The sequence below is a fragment of the Rhinatrema bivittatum genome, chromosome 9, assembly GCF_901001135.1.
Source record: "Rhinatrema bivittatum chromosome 9, aRhiBiv1.1, whole genome shotgun sequence".
Taxonomy (NCBI): domain Eukaryota; kingdom Metazoa; phylum Chordata; class Amphibia; order Gymnophiona; family Rhinatrematidae; genus Rhinatrema; species Rhinatrema bivittatum.
Genome location: NC_042623.1, coordinates 767,724 through 789,575, shown reverse-complemented (window position 1 = coordinate 789,575; position 21,852 = coordinate 767,724). Strand labels below are relative to the sequence as shown.

General features: G+C 44.6%; 1 protein-coding gene across 2 annotated transcripts in view; it reads left to right on the top strand.

Annotated features, from left to right (window-relative positions):
* Positions 1-21,852, top strand: part of SEMA3C (semaphorin 3C) — a 276,094-nt gene that overhangs the window by 135,789 nt on the left and 118,453 nt on the right. For both annotated transcript variants that reach the window (XM_029616209.1, XM_029616208.1), the window contains 2 exons: positions 6,734-6,824; positions 18,429-18,548. In XM_029616209.1, coding sequence (XP_029472069.1) covers positions 6,734-6,824; positions 18,429-18,548 — 211 coding nt within the window. The remainder of the gene's footprint in view (positions 1-6,733; positions 6,825-18,428; positions 18,549-21,852) is intronic.

Genomic DNA, 21,852 nt, shown 5'->3' with positions numbered 1-21,852 from the left:
CAACATAGCTATGTTGAATAAGTTGGAAATCGCGATCGTTGATCCTAAATAAAAATTTAAACCCCTCACCCTCCTTAATCCCCCCCCCCAAGACTTACCAAAACTCCCTGGTGGTCCAGCGGGGAGTCAGGAAGCCATTCCTATATTCCTTTGCGAGGAGCACGTGACGTCGGCGTCACGTCGGAGTGACGCCGACGTCACGTGATTCACCACGCCTCCGCTCCGGGACCCCCGTTCGACCCAACCGGAACTTTTGGCCAGCTTGGGGGGGTCAGGAGGCCCCCCCAAGCTGGCCAAAAGTTCCGGTTGTGTCCAGCAGAGGTCCGGGAGTGGAGGCGCGGTGAATCACGTGACGTAGGGTAGAAGTAGAAGGTACCCAGTTTTATCCCTATGTACCTGCATGAGTAGAAGGTACCCGGTTCTGTCTCTATGTACCTACCTGCATGAATAGAAGGTGCCAGGTTCTATCCCCATGTACTGGCATGCTTTAGAAGATACCCATTTCTATCCCTATGTACCTGCAGGAGTAGACGGTACCCATTTCTATCCCTATATGCCTGCATGAGTAGAAGCTACCCAGTTCTATCCCTGTATGCCTACATGAGTAGAAGCTACCCGGTTCTATCCCCATATACCTGCATGAGTAGAAGGTACCCGTTTCTATCCCTGTAAACCTGCATGAGTAGAAGCTACCCGGTTCTATCCCCATATACCTGCCTGAGTAGAAGGTACCCGGTTCTATCCCCATATACCTGCATGAGTAGAAGGTACCCGGTTCTATCCCCATATACCTGCATGAGTAGAAGGTACCCGGTTCTATCCCCATATACCTGCATGAGTAGAAGCTACCCAGTTCTATCCTCATATACCTGCCTGAGTAGAAGGTACCCGGTTCTATCCCTATATACCTGCATGAGTAGAAGCTACCCGGTTCTATCCCCATATACCTGCATGAGTAGAAGCTACCCGGTTCTATCCCCATATACCTGCCTGAGTAGAAGATACCCGGTTCTATCCCTATATACCTGTATGAGTAGAAGGTACCCGGTTCTATCCCCATATACCTGCATGAGTAGAAGCTACCCGGTTCTATCCCCATATACCTGCCTGAGTAGAAGGTACCCGGTTCTATCCCCATACACCTGCATGAGTAGAAGGTACCCGGTTCTATCCCCATATACCTGCATGAGTAGAAGGTACCCGGTTCTATCCCCATATACCTGCATGAGTAGAAGCTACCCAGTTCTATCCTCATATACCTGCCTGAGTAGAAGGTACCCGGTTCTATCCCTATATACCTGCATGAGTAGAAGCTACCCGGTTCTATCCCCATATACCTGCATGAGTAGAAGCTACCCGGTTCTATCCCCATATACCTGCATGAGTAGAAGGTACCCGGTTCTATCCCCATATACCTGCATGAGTAGAAGGTACCAGGTTCTATCCCCATATACCTGCATGAGTAGAAGGTACCCGGTTCTATCCCCATATACCTGCATGAGTAGAAGCTACCCGGTTCTATCCCCATATACTGCCTGAGTAGAAGGTACCCGGTTCTATCCCTATATACCTGCATGAGTAGAAGCTACCCGGTTCTATCCCCATATACCTGCATGAGTAGAAGCTACCCGGTTCTATCCCCATATACCTGCCTGAGTAGAAGCTACCCGGTTCTATCCCCATATACCTGCATGAGTAGAAGCTACCCGGTTCTATCCCCATATACCTGCCTGAGTAGAAGCTACCCGGTTCTATCCCCATATACCTGCATGAGTAGAAGCTATCCGGTTCTATCCCCATATACCTGCATGAGTAGAAGGTACCCATTTCTATCCCTATATACCTGCATGAGTAAAAGGTACCCGGTTCTATCCCTATATACCTGCATGAATAGAAGCTACCCGGTTCTATCCCCATATACCTGACTGAGTAGAAGGTACCCGGTTCTATCCCTATATACCTGCATGAGTAGAAGGTACCCGGTTCTATCCCTATGTACCTGCATGAGTAGAAGGTACCCGGTTCTATCCCTAAGTACTTGCATGAGTAGAAGGTACCCGGTTCTATCCCTATGTACTTGCATGAGTAGAAGGTACCCGGTTCTGTCCCTATATACCTGCATGAGTAGAAGGTACCCGGTTCTGTCCCTATGTACCTGCATGAGTAGAAGGTACCCGGTTCTATCCCTAAGTACTTGCATGAGTAGAAGGTACCCGGTTCTATCCCTATGTACCTGCATGAGTAGAAGGTACCCGGTTCTATCCCTATGTACTTGCATGAGTAGATGGTCATTGGCTTGTGCTGTTCACTATCTCATATTTCTTCAAGGGGATGAGATGGTAACACTCTCGGGTGCCCAAATACAATCTGGGCAGGGGGGAGGGGGGCGATGAAGGGGCAGGCCTAAAAACATGATTGTGTTCTGGAAATGGGGAGAACAATTTTTCTAGCAGGAGGAGTATGGAGAGGGGTTCAGAAGTGCTCATTTACACTTCCTGCTAACGTTCCCGCATTAAGTGACCTGCAATAATCTTTTTAGGAACTAATGTGCTAGCCAGCATTAATTCGTAATCAGGCCATTAGCATTAATTTTTATTTTAATGGACTCATCCATTATGTCACCGCATGCAGATAACATACATTAGCATTAGTTGACACACAAATTAATTACGGGCATTAAGTGATATATGAGTTATTTATGGGCATTAGGTGACAGATATGCTAATTACAGGCATTAGGTGGCACTTGTTATTTAGGGGCGTTAGGTGACACATGTTCATTACAGGCCTTAGGTAACACAGATGTTAATTATGGGTAAGTGACACGTGTTACGGTCGTTAGGTGACACGGGTTAATTACGGGCATTAGGTGACATGTTAATTACTGCTGTTAGGTGACACCTGTTAATTATGGGCATTAGCTGACACATTTTAATTACGGTGGTTAGGTGGCATGTTAATCATGGGAATTAGGAGATATGTTCATTATGAGCACTAGATGAAACACTTGTTAATTACAGGTGTTAGGTGACACGTGTTAATTATGGTGGTTAGGTGACATGTTAATTACGGGCATTTGGTGACACGTGTGTTAATTATGGGTGTTGGGTGACACATGTTAATTATGGGCGTTAGGTGACACGTGTGTTAATTATGGGTGTTAGGTGACATGTTAATTACGAGCACATGTTAATTACGAGCATTAGGTGACACGTGTTAATTATGGGTGTTAGGTGACACATGTTAATTACGGGCATTAGGTGACACGTGTGTTAATTATGGGTGTTGGGTGACACATGTTAATTACGGGCTTTAGGTGACGTGTGTTAATTACGGGCGTTAGGTGACACCTGTTAATTACGGGCATTAGGTGACATGTGTTAATTATGGGTGTTAGGTGATACATGTTAATTACAGGCATTAGGTGACGTGTGTTAATTATGGGTGTTAGGTGACATGTATTACGGGCATTAGGTGACATGTTAATTATGGGCATTAGGTGACACGTGTGTTAATTACGGGCGTTAGGTGACGTGTTAATTACGGTGGTTAGGTGACGTTAATTATGGACATGTGTTCATTATGGTCGCTAGATGAAACACTTGTTAATTACAGGTGTTCGATGATGAATGTTAATTACAAGCTTTAGGTGAAATGCATCTTAATTACAGGTGTTAGGTGATACATGTTAATTACGGGCATTAGGTGACATGTGTTATTTAAGGGCAATAAGTGACACGTTAATTATGGGCCTTAGGTGACACACATGTTAATTAGGTCATCAGGTGACACATGTTAATTACCAGCATTAGGTAACATGTTAATTATGAGTGCTAAGTGAATATGGTAATTGCATGCATTAGGTGAAACATGTTAATTACGGGCATTAGGTGACCCGTTGATTATGGGCATTAGGTGATGTGTTATTTATCAGTGCTAGGTGACACACTCGTTAATTAGCTGACACGTAATTATGATGGTTAGGTGACACATGTCATAAATAGGGAGGAGGAATAGCTTAGTGGTTAGAGCAGTGGCTACGAACCAGGAGACCAGAGTTCGAGTTCCGCTGTCGCTCCTTGTGACCTTGGGCAAGTCACTTTACCCTCCATTGCCTCAGGTACAAACTTAGATTGTGAGCCCTCTGGGGATAGGGAAGTACCTAAAATACCTACAGTACCTGAATGTTAACTGATGTGATATCTCAGATCAAATGTTGGTATATAAAAATAATAAATAAATAAACAGGTTAATTACGAGCTTTGGGTGACATGTTAGTTATGGACACTAGGTGACACGTCTTAATTACGGGCAGGTGATGTGTATTAATTATGGGCGTTAGGTGACACGTGTGTTAATTATGGGTGTTAGGTGACACGTGTGATAATTATGGGTGTTAGGTGATAATTATGGGCGTTAGGTGACACGTGTGTTAATTATGGGTATTAGGTGACATATTAATTATGGGCGTTAGGTGACACGTGTGTTAATTACAGGCATTAGGTGACACATGTTAATTATGGGTGTTAGGTGACGTTAATTATGGGAGTTAGGTGACACATGTTAATTATGGGTGTTAGGTGACAGCTATTAATTATGGGTGTTAGGTGATGAGTTAATTACGGGTGTTAGGTGATGTTAATTATAGGTGTTAGGTGACGTGAATTATGGGTATTAGGTGACAGCTATTAATTATGGGTGTTAGGTGATGAGTTAATTATGGGTGTTAGGTGACACGTTAATTATGGGCGTTAGATGACACGTTAATTATGGGCGTTAGGTGATACGTTAATTATGGGTGTTATGTGACAACTATTAATTATGGGTGTTAGGTGACATGTTAATGGGTGTTAGGTGACACGTTAATTACGAGCGTTAGGTGACGCTAATTATGGGTGTTAGGTGACAGCTATTAATTAATGGGCATTAGGTGACGTGTTAATGGGCATTAGGTGACGTGTTAATTAATGGGCATTAGGTGACACGTGTTAATTATGGGCATTAGGTGACACGTGTTAATTACAGGCATTAGGTGACACATGTTAATTATGGGTGTTAGGTGACACATGTTAATTATGGGTGTTAGGTGACAGCTATTAATTATGGGTGTTAGGTGATGAGTTAATTATGGGTGTTAGGTGACACATGTTAATTATGGGTGTTAGGTGACAGCTATTAATTATGGATGTTAGGTGATGTTAATTATGGGAGTTAGGTGAAATGTGTTAATTACAGGCGTTAGGTGACACATTAATTACGGGTGTTAGGTGACACATTAATTACGGGTGTTAGGTGACAGCTATTAATTACGGGTGTTAGGTGATGAGTTAATTACTGGTGTTAGGTGATGTTAATTATGGGTGTTAGGTGACCTGTTTATTAGGGGCATTGGGTGACATGTTAATTACAGTCATTAGGTGACACTTGTTAATTACCGGCATTAGATGACACACATGTTAATTATGGGAGTTGACACTAACACCCTTTAGCATGCAGGTCCTACAGTTTATATAGTCTTAGTTTTAAAAAAATCAGAAAAACCAAACATACCAATTTTCTCAGTGGAAGGGAGTGGGCAGTGAAGTGCCTCAGGGATCTGTATTGGGACCCTTTTCAATACATTTATAAATGATCTGGAAAGGAATACGATGAGTGAGATAATCAAATTTGCAGATGATGCAAAATTGTTCAGAGTAGTTAAATCACAAGCAGGAAGACCTTGTGAGACTGGAAAATTGGGCATCAAAATGGCAGATTAATGTGGATAAGTGTAAGGTGATGCATATAGGGAAAAATAACCCCTGCTATAATTACACAATGTTGGGTTCCATATTAGGAGCTACCACCCAAGAAAGAGATCTAGGCGTCATAGTGAATAACACATTGAAATTGTCGGCTCAGTGTGCTGTGGCAGTCAAAAAAGCAAACAGAATGTTGGGAATTATTAGAAAGGGAATGGTGAATAAAAAGGAAAATGTCAAAATGCCTCTGTATCGCTCCATGTTGAGACCGCACCTTGAATACTGTGTACAATTCTGGTCGCTGCATCTAAAAAAAGATATAATTGCGATGGAGAAGGTGCAGAGAAGGGTGACCAAAATGATAAAGGGGATGGAACAGCTCCCCTATGAGGAAAGACTAAAGAGGTTAGGACTTTTCAGCTTGGAGAAGAGACGGCTGAGGGGGGGATATGATAGAGGTGTTTAAAATCATGAGAGGTCTAGAATGGGTGGATGTGAATCGGTTATTTACTCTTTTGGATAGTAGAAAGACTAGGGGGACACTCCATGAAGTTAGCATGGGGCACATTTAAAACTAATCGGAGAAAGTTCTTTTTCACTCAACGCACAATTAAACTCTGGAGTTTGTTGCCAGAGGATGTGGTTAGTGCAGTTAGTGTAGCGGTGTTTAAAAAAGGCTTGGATAAGTTTTTGGAGGAGAAGTCCATTACCTGCTATTAATTAAGTTGACTTAGAAAATAGCCACTGCTATTACTAGCAACAGTAACATGGAATAGACTTAGTTTTGGGGTATTTGCCAGGTTCTTATGGCCTGGATTGGCCACTGTTGGAAACAGGATGCTGGGCTTGATGGACCCTTGGTCTGACCCAGTATGGCATTTTCTTATGTTCTTATTTCCTCTTCTTGGGGACAAAACTTAAGTACTACCTGTTAACCTCCCTCCTGATAATGACTTTTACAAGAGCTGGCAATGCCTTTGTTCTTTATTGCAGGATCATGTATTCCTGATTGACTTTAAGAATGAATCTGGGAAGGGACGCTGCTCTTTCAGCCCCAGCGTTAACACAGTATCCGTTATGATCAGTAAGTACAAAAAGGCGATTGTTACTAGAGATGTGAATCGTGTCCTCGATCGTCTTAACGATCGATTTCGGCTGGGAGGGGGAGGGAATCGTATTGTTGCCGTTTGGGGGGGTAAAATATCGTGAAAAATCGTGAAAAATCGTAAAAAATCGAAAAAAACGTAAAATCGCAAAACCGGCACATTAAACCCCCCTAAAACCCACCCCCGACCCTTTAAATTAAATCCCCCACCCTCCCGAACCCCCCCCCCCCCCAAATGACTTAAATAACCTGCGGGTCCAGCGGCGGTCCGGAACGGCAGCGGTCCGGAACGGGCTCCTGCTACTGAATCTTGTTGTCTTCGGCCGGCGCCATTTTCCAAAATGGCGCCGAAAAATGGCGGCGGCCATAGACGAACACGATTGGACGGCAGGAGGTCCTTCTGGACCCCCGCTGGACTTTTGGCAAGTCTTGTGGGGGTCAGGAGGCCCCCCCCAAGCTGGCCAAAAGTTCCTGGAGGTCCAGCGGGGGTCAGGGAGCGATTTCCCGCCGCGAATCGTTTTCGTACGGAAAATGGCGCCGGCAGGAGATCGACTGCAGGAGGTCGTTCAGCGAGGCGCCGGAACCCTCGCTGAACGACCTCCTGCAGTCGATCTCCTGCCGGCGCCATTTTCCGTACGGAAAATGGCGCCGGCCATACGCGTATGGCCGGCGCCATTTTCTGTACGAAAACGATTCGCGGCGGGAAATCGCTCCCTGACCCCCGCTGGACCTCCAGGAACTTTTGGCCAGCTTGGGGGGGGCCTCCTGACCCCCACAAGACTTGCCAAAAGTCCAGCGGGGGGCCGGAAGGACCTCCTGCCGTCCAATCGTGTTCGTCTATGGCCGCCGCCATTTTTCGGCGCCATTTTGGAAAATGGCGCCGGCCGAAGACAACAAGATTCAGTAGCAGGAGCCCGTTCCGGACCGCTGCCGTTCCGGACCGCCGCTGGACCCGCAGGTTATTTAAGTCATTTGGGGGGGGGTTCGGGAGGGTGGGGGATTTAATTTAAAGGGTCGGGGGTGGGTTTTAGGGGGTTTTAGTGTGCCGGCTCACGATTCTAACGATTTTTAACGATAAATCGTTAGAATCTCTATTGTATTGTGTTCCATAACGGTTTAAGACGATATTAAAATTATCGGACGATAATTTTAATCGTCCTAAAACGATTCACATCCCTAATTGTTACTGCTCAGCGCCAGCGTGCACATTGCAGACGAGTACAGCACAGTACGGGTGTCCATGCGGACAGACTTAAGGGGCTGATATTCAAAATAAAGCTGGGCTCCTAAATTAGGTGTCTAGTTTCAGCTGAATTTGGGAGCCTAATACGTGAATTTTCAAAGGAGTAAATGCAGCTTACTATCTCAGTAATTTTCAAAAGCCCACTTACATCGGTAAACGACATTTGCACATGTAAATCCCAGTTTTAAACATGTCAGTGCTTTGGAAAATCAGGATTTAAGTTTTCAGCTGACAATTCACATAAATTTAAGGTGCTAATTTGCTTAGATTTAGGATCCTAAATTAGGTGCCTAGTTCTGAAAATCAGTGCTAAGCTCCTAACTATGTTTTCCAACATTAACTCCACCCCCTTAACCACCCACTTTTAGGGTCCTAAATTCAGCTCTAATAAATTTTCAAAAGGGCCAATTTAGAAGCCTAAATGCTTTGGAAATTGGCCCCTAATAGCTTTGCAGCTGTGTAAATCAGAGGCTGAGAAATACTCTCTCCTGCTAACTTTTTCATTTTCCTGCCTTTCATGTTGGATGAAGAACCTGCAGTGTTATTTCCACAGCTGTACGTGGAAATGCTAGAACGAGCATCAGTTCCTTCAGTTAGCACAAATAGCATTTATTTATTATATGGAAATGCTAGAACGTGCATCAGTTCCTTCATTTAGCACAAATAGCATTTATTTATTATATGGAAATGCTAGAACGTGCATCAGTTCCTTCATTTAGCACAAATAGCATTTATTTATTATATGGAAATGCTAGAACGTGCATCAGTTCCTTCAGTTAGCACAAATAGCATTTATTTATTATATGGAAATGCTAGAACGTGCATCAGTTCCTTCAGTTAGCACAAATAGCATTTATTTATTATATGGAAATGCTAGAACGTGCATCAGTTCCTTCAGTTAGCACAAATAGCATTTATTTATTATATGGAGTGCTACGCTGAAACTCTGTGCCATATCCTGCTCTCCAAGTGCACGCTCTGTTTTACCAACCAAATAAACCTAACCAGGGTTGCAGCAATAGCAACCAAAGCAGGGATGCATTGTCCCTTCAGCAGGAGTGTAAAAGGCACTTATAGGAGAGCTACTGGTGGGAGGCCACAGAGAGAAAGGACATGGGGGGGGGGGGGGGGAGAGAAGAAAAGATAGGTGATAACATAGGAGGGGGGAGAGAGAGAAGAGATGGCAGGAAAAGAGGAAATCCTCTCATCTTTTTGCTAGATGTGAAAAAGCAGAGGTAGCAGGCAAAGCAGGGACGTCATCACCCGTTCATTGTGGCTGCAACATCTTTTGAAGCAGCAAAGAAAACATGCACCTTCTCCTCTACTGAGCGAGAGTCCAACCAGAGGTCCATGGTGGCAGAGCACAAGCTGTGCAAGGGCTTAGGGGCAGCCTAAGAAGCTGTACACCAGGGTTTGCCACATTACCTCAGCTGAACAGCTTCATCAAGTCCTGATTCTGCCTCCATGTATGCAATGGGGCAATACCGAAACTGGACCAGCCTATTCAGGTGATGTGGGATGAAGTGGCTACCCAGACCACTGCCAGAAGACGTACAGGGATTGTAAGATTATATGCAATTTATTTATTCATTTACACTCCAAAATATCCATAATTCCATGCAGTTAAAACATTCACAAAAGTGCACGCTATCTAAGATACCAAGAGTGGGAAGGGAGGCCATGCTCCCTCTACATCTGGCTCTTCTAGGTCCAGAAGAGTTCAAAGGCCTAGGATGCTGCCTGCCCGTGTGGCCTCCTGTAGACAGGTGCTGAGGGCTTTCCTCCCGTCTCTCCTGCTGCTCTGGGGTCCTTCCCCTGCCTTTCTCTCTCTCTCTCTTCCTCCTTTGCCTCTGCTCCTGGATTCAGATTCCACATGAAGGAAAGAACGCTTTCTCCCAGGTTTCCCTATTTATCCCTGCTGCAGTCTGCACTTAATGCTACTTTCTAGATAGTGAGATTTTTTCTGATTTAAATAACCTGTGGTAATATGTAACAGATAAATGAACACAGGTAATAAATCTTAAAGGACAAAAAGCTTGCAAAAAAGATCTAGCAAGCCTGGTAAAATAAAAACCCCACAAGGACAATAAGTTTAAAACAATCAGGCAGGCACCCATGCATGCACATATAGGTGTGCGAGTGGATATTTGTTTAACGCACACTGGTAAGCAGATTTTAGAACTTGCTCGCACAAAGCTTATTCCCATAGTCCAGCAGTTTGCCCATTCTATCTCGAGGTCCTGCAGACCCCTCTGGTTCTTCATCCTGCACTCCTCCCAGCTGACCTGGACCCCTCACCCTGTCATGTTAGGCTTAAAACGCGACTTCTGCGTCAGGAGGCATAGTCAGTACGTGCAGCTAACAAGTCCCCATGCAGCGTGGCCTCTGGTCCTAATTTACACCAGCAGCTGTGGGCCCCGCCCCAGAACGCCAGGCCATGCCCCTTTTTTTAGCTCGTGCACACGCGTATACACGTGTAATTAGTGGCTTTTAAAATGTGTGTTGCTCGCATGTGGCTCACATACTCACGTGTATGGGCCTTTTAGCCTAAGCAATGCTTTTCACATTCACCCTTTAATGAGCGATGCCAAAACGTTTTGTATATTCACACAAAAAACAATTCAGAAATAGCGTGGCCATGCTACAATCATGGGCGATAACCTAAAAATGCATTATCTAAATAGCATGAGCTTGTTACTTACCAAGGGCAAAGTAAAAGGCGTGATCCAGGCAAACTGAGCATGTTCAGTCTCTTTTCTTCTTGTTTCCAAGGAATATCACGTAAGCCTAGCTCATGGGTCTTGCTTTTCAGTGCAAAGGTAAGAAGTGGAAGATCTAATACGCTACAGAAAATGAGGAAAAAGCACAGCAGGGGTTTCTAGGAAAGCAGAAAACTAGCACTGACTGCATGTTAAAAAGCCCTGTGCTTTGTTTAGCAGTAAGGATCTTCAAGGAGCAATGGCAGAGAAGGTAGTAGGGGACAGAAGGGAGCATGTAAGAGGAGGAATATGACTGCCATGACTCAGAAGGGCACCCGCATCACTCAGCAGTGTATGTGATAGAACATCATCTGGTATAAAATCCATTAAAAGGAAACTTCGGTGAATAAATGTAAAGAATAGGAGGAATATTGCTCAACGTTCTACGCTATCAGTAATATTTTCACTGATTGGCCAACAATATCATCATCGCCCCCTCCATCCAATAGAATTAAATATTTTAAGAGTTTTTTCAAATGCCATATTGTGCAGATTAAAAATCCTATCCATCGAATGTAATAAATGATTTGACCTTTATCAATTTATCAGTTTATGAAAAGAGACATCTGAAAACACGCGATGTTTGCTTATTCCTCAAGGCACCCAAAATGGGCCATGTTTCGAAAGTGAACATTTCTTCTTCAGGGGAAAATTTGCTATTATTTCTGCATCACAGCTCAAAAAATGGCTACTGACAAAGACGCCTATTTGTCTCTGCTTACTATCTCTAAGTGGATGATGATATTGTTGGCTAATTAGTGCAAATATTACTGAAGCTTAGAACATGTATAGGATAGAACTCCTATCCTATACATTCACCTAAGTTTCCTTTTGCTGGTTTTTATACCAGATGATCTTCTAACAACACATACTCCTGGTTTTTCATCTGTGCGTGGATCCTTTATAGTAGTGCTCAGTAGTGTAGGCACTGCAGTAGCTGCACCATAGTCTCCTGCTGCTGCCTTTTAAGCTCACAGACTTGAAATTTTCACTCAAACAAAACCAACTGCTTCAAAATGCTTCAGTCTCAAGTCTGTGAATGCCTCTAGTGATATCCAGGGAAGACCTTTGTCCAAGAACCTATCGCTTGGAAATGTATTTATCTTATGAAAAAGGTGGATTTATTACTGAAATGCATTCATTTTCATTTGTTCCAGTAGTTTACGGCTGTAAATTTTTAAAATTTGACTTCATACTTTTATGCACACAAACTACTAAAATGAATGAAACTAAATGAAATATGTAATTGTGCATGTTGTTTGATAATCCACTCTGGACAATTTTATTGGAAGGTTAGTGGATTATAAGAATCTACAAATAAATAAATAAAAATAATTTTAAAATATGCACTGGAAAAAAGCAGAAATGAAAAAACAATACTAAAAATATTTCTGTACCAAAACAAATGAACAAAATGAACTGAAAAACATTTGTGTGCACATCCCTATGTGTCTCCTCTGTTATTGTCCCCTTTTCTCTAAGTCTCCTCTTCGTGCTGGTGCACTAGGAAAGCTTTCTTAGTTTATATTGGAGAGGAGGACATGAAGGACCAGGGGAGGTCTATTAGCCATGGACACATATTTAAATGTCAGCAGAATGCCTTAAACTAATGCCTTAAATGTCAGCATAGAAAAATGTGAAGCCTGCCAGACAGACACCGTTCTTAATTCTTCTGCTATGTCCATTAACTTGCTACTAAGAATTCTTTGTTTATGCTAATGAATACATTTTCAAAGGGGTTACTTATGGAAAATTAGCATATATACACATAAACAGCCTGTATTCGTCTACATGCTATTTTATAAACATCCAAGGTATGCTTGTATTTTTGGTTTTGTGCACACATTTACCTGCACAGAAAAGGGGTGGCCTACCTCGTTTTAGGATGGTGCTAAGAGGTATGCATGGAAGTTACTATTTTATAAGAGATTTATGCAAATACATCGGACAATTCATTTGCACAATTTTACAACTCTTGCCTGATTTTTGGGTGGGAGTTCAGGGTGAAGTGCTAGGAGGATCTCAGGAAACTGGAGATGGACGGGTCAAACTGGCAGAGGTATTGGCAATCTGAAGATTTCAAATATGCATGCATATTTTAAAATATACCTACCTCTACATATAAATCAGGGTTTTAAGTGAACATGTTATATTTTGTTCATAAGTAAAATATAAGCACATATGTTTATAAATCAGGCAAACTATGTGCATTCATTCCATTGCAAATATTTGTGCATACTGAAACATGCATGTACCTTCTGAGCTCAATACTTATATTTTAAAAAAAAACTGTACAGCAACCCGCTGCAAAGTTTTAACAAAATACTAGGACATGTCCACTCCACGCAAATCCAGTAACATGAATAGGTTTGAAAGTTATCCTCTGACGGGCCGATGCAATACAGTGTATTTAACCCGCAGTCGGAAGTGGGATACATAGGCGCTAATCCACCCCCTAATGCAATAGGAGGATTAGCGGCTATTTAACGCGCATCTGACGTGGAGTGAATGAGATAGCGCTCATCACATGCAAGTGTATGCGAATGAGCCTATTACTCATTCAGTCCAAATGCAAAAAGATAAATGTGCATATCAGACACACATTTATCGCTCAGATATTAACGCCTGCCTGGAGCAGGAATTAATAGCTGAGTGCATTGAAAAGAAGTACAGAAAAGCAGAAAAAATTGCTTTTCAGTACTTCTTTTTTTAAAGTAAAATAAAATAAAATAACTAGGCTGTAGAGGAATGTAGATAGGTGAATCCTTGGGCTGATGGCAGATGACTGCGCCCCCAGGAGGATATCCTGAGAGGGACCACCGGCTAGGCTTGGATATGGAGACAGACACAGATAGTTCTTTTATTAGACAGGTTAGTAGAACCACCAGAGGTGGCAGTAGTGAGCTGATGTGCCCGGCAGGGCTGACGTCCCTCAGGTACTGGAACAGCGATCACAGGGTTGCTGAGCTATAGAGAAACTATAGATAGTGAGTAGACAGGGTATGCTGTGTTCATAGCCAGAACTGGATGACAAAACTCACATAATGTCTTAAGGAAGCTCAGTAGCTGGAAAGGGTTAGGCCCTCGAGGAGCGAGTACCTGGTTCCAGGGAAAGCTCTGAGAGAGCGATGGTAACTCACAAATGTCTGTATCTGTGATAGCTTCCAGGCAGTAGAGACTCTTCAGAGTGTTCAGGAACATGGGCCCTTGAGGAGTGAGTACCGGTTCCTATTGGCAATCTGAAATAAAGAAAAAAGAGCGAGGCCTCCGAGGAGCGGGTACCCCTGGTAAGTCCGAGGAGGCAGTGTAGCTTGGGAGAGAAACCGAAGCAATCCCCTTGCTAACTCGATTCGTTAGCGAATACTGAGACCTTTTATATTGGAAGTGGATGATGTCATCCCGGGGGGACGCCCCCGAGGTTCGCTCCCTTGCTGGTACTTCAATGGGAGTGCGCACCCTACGTCATCAGGCAATATGACGGATCCGAAGTGTCGTGCTGGTCCGGGGACGCCGGAGGGAGACAGCAAGAAGATGCCACGGCAGCTAACCATCCATCAGACCCAGAGGGAGTCGCCACAGAGGTAAAGAGGGCGGAGTGAGGGCATCGAGCAGCGACGGACGCAACAGGAGCTTTTCCATCTTAAACTTCCATAGCTAGTTTGATTATCCCTGATTTAAAAACCTAACTGCTAGTCGTTGTCTGTAATGGGTGATTAGGTTCCCTCTGTGTCTCCAAAGTACTCATAGGGTAAGATTACAGCAGAGCATTTTTCTCTGGGCCCATAACCTGTTGATAGAGCTATCATTTTAGGAGTCTTGAGCTGTAATCAACAAATTTTAATAGGAAGCTTAAAGTAAAACAAGGAAACCCTAGTAAGAGCATTTTAATCAGAAGAGAACAAAGAATAGATTGAACAGGAGTTATTCAGGTTACAGGCAACATACAGAAAAATGATTAATATGTCTTTGGTTGCTAGGCAAGACCCCCTTTTCCTTTAAGAACATAAGAAATTGCCATGCTGGGTCAGACCAAGGGTCCATCAAGCCCAGCATCCCGTCTCCAACAGAGGCCAAAACCAGGCCACAAGAACCTGGCAAGTACCCAAACACTAAGAAGATCCCATGCTACTGATGCAATTAATAGCAGTGGCTATTCCCTAAGTAAAATTGATTAATAGCCGTTAATGGACTTCTCCTCCAAGAACTTATCCAAACCTTTTTTGAACCCAGCTACACTAACTGCACTAACCACATCCTCTGACAGCACATTCCAGAGCTTTATTGTGCGTTGAGTGAAAAATAATTTTCTCTGATTATTCTTAAATGTGCTACTTGCTAACTTTTAGGGTTTAACAAGGAGCAAAGATCATGGTTATCCCTTTGCTGTCTGTGTAGAAATGAATCTGCTAACATTTTACCAACATATCTTTGTGTGAGAAGGAAAGGAGCTGGAAAGGAATCATAGAGGAATATGAAGGATAAGGAGGGAGAAGAGGCAGGAAGGGTAGGAGAACTTCTGGGAAGTGTGGCAGTCTGAGGGTCATGCAGTCACTGTGGTGCTTCAGGGCGACTCTCTATCTCTTCAAATATATGAAGGAGAAAATTAGCCCCCAAATCAGTGGAAGGTAAGGAAGTACCATCAGCTTAATCATCTAAGGTGGAAGTTTAGAAGTTGCTGGGCTCGGGCCTCAAGCAGACAGTGCTTGGATCCATCTTGGGGAGAGGGGCATAGCATTGGGGAAGTGGGAGGGAACGTTTTGGGACCTAAAAAACAGAAGTATTGTGGATTGAAAAACCAGACCACTCCCATCTGTGCCCCAGTGTAGTACTAGAAGGATCTACACTAACCCTCAGCCATGACGTCAGGAGTCTTGGCATCATATTAGGGTTAAATATTAGCTTTGAAGCCCAAATTCAATCCGTCACTATATTTGCCTTTTTCCACCTTCGATAGCTTCAACACCTATTCCATTTCTTGGTCAATTCTCACACCTATGCCATTTCTTGGTCAATTCTCACACCTATGCCATAAGAACATAAGAACATAAGAAAATGCCATACTGGGTCAGACCAAGGGTCCATCAAGCCCAGCATCCTGTTTCCAACAGTGGCCAATCCAGGCCATAAGAACCTGGCAAGTACCCAAAAACTAAGTCTATTCCATGTAACCATTGCTAATGGCAGTGGCTATTCTCTAAGTGAACTTAATAGCAGGTAATGGACTTCTCCTCCAAGAACTTATCCAATCCTTTTTTAAACACAGCTATACTAACTGCACGAACCACATTCTCTGGCAACAAATTCCAGAGTTTAATTGTGCGTTGAGTAAAAAAGAACTTTCTCCGATTAGTTTTAAATGTGCCCCATGCTAACTTCATGGAGTGTCCCCTAGTCCTTCAGCCTGTGTGACAACCGTTCAGACCTTTTTTTTTATCTCCAGCCTGTACTACAGTAATTCCCTTTATATGAGTTTTTTAAAATGACTTGACGGCTGCAACTTATACAAAATGCTGCATTTCAATTATTGTTCAATGCCAGCAAATTTGATTGAATAACCCCTCTCCTAAAATCTCTTTATTGGCTCCTCATTGCCTCTCGCATCACTTTCAAATTTCTACTCCTGGCCCATAATGGTCTGCTTGTGCCTATTTAAATAGCTATCTCTCTGTTTACTCTCCAGCTCACTCTCTTCACAAACTACCCACTTGCCTGGTAGTACCTACCCCCATAGCAATGTGTTTTGCTAACACAAGGAAAAAAAAACTTTCCGGCTCTGTCCCTTCCACCTGGAACTCCTTGCCACTGGACGTCAGGCAGGCACCGAACCTCCTGTCATTATGGCTGTTCCAGGAGGCCTGTGGCCCTTGAACAAAGATGATGGGCCCTTACCAAACCTTACCAGTATGACTGTTTCTTTATGTCTTGTTTTTGGTCTCCCCTTCACTCTTATATTCCTAATTTTGTTCCAGGCCAAATATAACTTTGCAGTGCTGTCCTTTCATTGGGGATAAGTACTCATTTTATTTCATTGTGTTTCTTTGTGCATGTATATTTTTAAGAGCATAAAACTGTATTTATAAAATCAGTTTTTTTGCAAGTAAATATGAAAAGAAATAGGGGAAATAGAGAAAAAAGCAAAATGTCCAAAAACTGAAAACCAGACCTCCCTCCCACCTTCCCGGAAAAATGCCGGGGCCAGGATCCCCCCCCCCCCCCCCCAGCTCTTAGTTACCCCCATCTGGTAGTGATCCTCTGGCTCACACAAGGCCAAAGCCATGATAGACCTTTGTGGTGCAACCCAGGCAGAACTTGGCCTGAACCAGGCCCGATGCTGCGACCCGACCTATAGGCCAGGTCCCGATGCTGGGGCCTTGGCCCAGACCCAGACCTAATGCCACGACATGACCTGGAAGCCAGGTCCTGATGCTGGGGCCTTGGCCTAGGCTGGGGCCTGAACCTAGGCCCGGCCTTGGCCCAAGGTCAGGCCCAGGCCTCAGAACCCAGGCCTGGATGTTCCTCTTCACACATCCTCTTCTTTCTTCTTCCTGAAGCACAATGATGGCCTATGCCCATGCATGATGCCGACACCTCGTCCTAGGCCCAAAGCCAGGGCCTTGCCTAGGGCATAAACCACGGCCCCCTGCTTTGGGCCTTGGCTTATGTTGTAAGGGAGGCCCTGGCTTTGGGCCTAGACCAAGGCCTGATGCATTTGTTTAAAATGAAACCAGCAAATAAGGTTTGTTTTATTCGGGGGCCCCCCCAATTCAGTTCAAGGCCCTGGAATGAAACGAATTAGCCTTATTTGTCATGTTTTCACTTTTGTTTTGAATGAATGCACATTCCTACTACTTTTCATAGGTAAGGTGATTGTTGTTTCAGTCCTTGGAGTCAGTGCTGTTTTGATGTGACAGATTTGCTACAAAGTCTTTTCGGCAGGGTTTTGTGTTGTAGCTCGATGTGCCTGATAGTGGGGGGAGTTTGTATTGTCCTGATATTAGAATGTGGATTGCTTTTTTTGGTATGGTGAGTTGTAAGGGGAAAAGTCCTCATTGTGCTCTGCACGCACTGTTGAAGTTTCTGTGCTTAAGGAACTCGAATGTTTATATCGGGGTTCTGTCCAGAATTCACTCCCTTATAGGGGCCCTTGAGACTTTAATTATAGAATCTTTTATAATGAGTTTAAACATGGGGATCATGCTGTGGGAATGTGTGCAATGTGTGGAAACGTCACTTTTGCTTTCCGCCCCATTCCCTCTGTCTAGAAACTACTGATGGTAATATAAGTTGCATATAAATATAATGTGAACCACCCAGGAGTGGAATTAAGGAGGAATTTAAAAAATGTGTCATAGTTATAATGAAATCTGCAAGCCATTTATTGAAGAGAAACCTGGAAATATATGAAAAGCATGATATTCTAGTAAAAAAAAAAAAAGCGACACCTGAGTGTAAAAGTAAGAGAGGAAGCAACAGCTTCAGGGAACAAAGATGCTGATGTTACTGGTGCTCCAGTAGTAAAAATGAAAAAAAGTGCTGGAAAAGCTCTGGAATAAACCAACCTGTTTCTCTTTCTTTCCATAGATGAAGAGCTGTTTTCTGGGATGTACATTGATTTCATGGGTACTGATGCAGCCATTTTTCGCAGTTTAACTAAAAGAAATGCAGTCAGAACTGATCAGCACAATTCCAAGTGGTTAAGTGGTAAGAGAGCCAAAAAAAAAACCAACGTGCAGAGATGATGTGCTGGGGAGGATGGAGAGATGATGTGCTGGGGAGGATGGAGAGATGATGTGCTGGGGAGGATGGAGAGATGATGTGCTGGGGAGGGTGGAGAGATGATGTGCTGGGGTGAGAGCAGAGATGATGTGCTGGGGAGGGTGGAGAGATGATGTGCCGGGGAGGGTGGAGAGATGATGTGCCGGGGAGGGAGCAGAGATGCTGTGCCGGGGAGGGTGGAGAGATGATGTGCCGGGGAGGGTGGAGAGATGATGTGCTGGGGAGGGTGGAGAGATGATGTGCTGGGGTGGGAGCAGAGATGATGTGCTGGGGAGGGTGGAGAGATGATGTGCTGGTGTGGGAGCAGAGATGATGTGCTGGGGTGGGAGCAGAGATGATGTGCCGGGGAGGGTGGAGAGATGATGTGCCGGGGTGGGAGCAGAGATGATGTGCCGGGGTGGGAGCAGAGATGATGTGCCGGGGTGGGTGGAGAGATGATGTGCCGGGGAGGGTGGAGAGATGATGTGCCGGGGAGGGAGCAGAGATGATGTGCCGGGGAGGGTGCAGAGATGATGTGCCGGGGTGGGAGCAGAGATGATGTGCCGGGGAGGGTGCAGAGATGATGTGCCGGGGAGGGTGGAGAGATGATGTGCCGGGGAGGGTGCAGAGATGATGTGCTGGGGTGGGAGCAGAGATGATGTGCTGGGGAGGGTGGAGAGATGATGTGCCGGGGAGGGTGGAGAGATGATGTGCCGGGGAGGGAGCAGAGATGATGTGCCGGGGAGGGTGCAGAGATGATGTGCCGGGGTGGGAGCAGAGATGATGTGCCGGGGAGGGTGCAGAGATGATGTGCCGGGGAGGGTGGAGAGATGATGTGCCGGGGAGGGTGCAGAGATGATGTGCTGGGGTGGGAGCAGAGATGATGTGCTGGGGAGGGTGGAGAGATGATGTGCCGGGGAGGGTGGAGAGATGATGTGCCGGGGAGGGAGCAGAGATGATGTGCCGGGGAGGGTGCAGAGATGATGTGCCGGGGTGGGAGCAGAGATGATGTGCCGGGGAGGGTGCAGAGATGATGTGCCGGGGAGGGTGGAGAGATGATGTGCTGGGGTGGGAGCAGAGATGATGTGCTGGGGAGGGTGGAGAGATGATGTGCTGGGGAGGGTGGAGAGATGATGTGCCGGGGTGGGAGCAGAGATGATGTGCCGGGGAGGGTGCAGAGATGATGTGCCGGGGAGGGTGCAGAGATGATGTGATGTGATAGAAGACCTTATTCTTCTATCACATGTTAATGTTTTTAAGTTATTAAGTATTTATTCTGTTGTCACACCTTGTTATTTGTAAACCGGCATGATGCGACTCCCATCGCGAATGCCGGTATATAAGAAATTTAAATAAATAATAAATAAATGATGTGCTGGGGTGGGAGCAGAGATGATGTGCTGGGGAGAGTGGAGAGATGATGTGCTGGGGAGGGTGCAGAGATGATGTGCTGGGGAGGGTGGAGAGATGCTGTGCTGGGGTGGGAGCAGAGATGATGTGCTGGGGAGGGTGGAGAGAAGATGTGCTGGGGAGGGTGGAGAGATGATGTGCCGGGGAGGGTGGAGAGATCCCCGCGCAGCTAGTCAATTGTATCCAGCGAGAAAACGATTAATGCTGGCTGCTGACTGTCCTGTGCGCTTTACTTCAGAGCTGCTTCACTATAGGGATTCTCCCACATGGGAACGAGGCCACGGGACATCTCTCTTGCTTACCATTTCACCGATGCCACATGGGAACGAGGCCACGGGACATCGCTCTTGCTTACCATTTCACCGATGCCACTTCTACACAACTGTCATAGGAAAACAAAGATAAAACACATTTAAAAAAGAAATGAAATAAATCTTTACATTTATAAACTAGAGAAGTGTTCTAAATGCCGGGAACACCTTCTGCTGTCCCAACATCCCAAGGACTGATCTGGATCTTCGGGACGGGACCATGCACCCGACAACATTCTGGAGTTTAAGCCTGGGTTTCTATGCATGCACAGCACACCAGCCCCAAACTGAGCAGACGCCGGGTCACGTCAGCCCAACACCTTTTGCACTGACACACTGTTCTAAACAGCTGCTATTTCATAATTTGTTCTTGGTACCTTCATCAAATCAAAACTTAAACTAACTTCACATATTCCCTAAGGATGAATTAAGCTTGAATACTTTCCAGCAGCTCAGAGTTTCTGTTAATCAGCAACACTCTAAAAATATGCAACTGATTCCCTTGCTAACAAATGTTTTGTGAAGACACACACAGCACTATAATGGCAGAATTAAGCACTATAAGCCTCACATAGACAATATAATGTTTACATTTAGTTACGTTTGCTCTCATGGAGGAAAATTTGAGGACCCATGTAGCTGCAAAGCATAGCCCGGATGTAGAAACGCTGTGCTAGACTGTGCGCACGTCAGCGAGTGATTCTGTCACATGTCTATGTGTAGCCTCCGGATTGAGGTTCTCGCTGAGAAATCCAAGGGCTGCCTCCAATTTCACGAGATTATTAGGTTCATGCTCCCTTTAACTTCCAAAACTTCATATTTTCCCGGATTCTCTGTTGAGAGATAAAGGGTGAGGCAAGACTTCGCTCCCAGGCCCAGAGGGCTGCTTTAATGTGCACAGTAATAATTATGCTGGATGATGAATATAGTTACAAGATAGCTGTATTGATATGTGAGTTAAAGTGAATTAAATGAGAAGTTAAAAAGTCCTTGTTCTATGCAGCCTTCCATTGTATTGATGGTTTAATCTGATCTTTCTTTCCATATCCCATCCCCATTTCAGGGGCAGTTCTGCAGCTTCCTCCCAAATCAGTGGACAAGATACTTGAATTAGTCCAGATGGCATCATTCAAAGTCCCATTTCTCATGCCTTGATTCAGATGTCAAGAATAGGTTTCTTGCATCTCATCCAACTCCTCCCAGAATATCCTGATGATATTGTACTGGGTGTGATTCTCCTTTATTTCCAATCTTCTCCTGCTCCCAGGAATGAATGAAGATCCTCTGAAGGGTGGATCTCTCTGGGTGAGAGACTCCACTGAAGAAAATCTAAAAACATAAGAAATTGCCATGCTGGGTCAGAACAATGGTCCATCAAGCCCAGCATCCTGTTTCCAACAGAGGCCAAACCAGGCCACAAGAACCTGGCAGGTACCCAAACACTAAGAAGATCCCATGCTACTGATGCAATTAATAGCAGCGGCTATTCCCTAAGTAAACTTGATTAATAGCAGTTAATGGACTTCTCC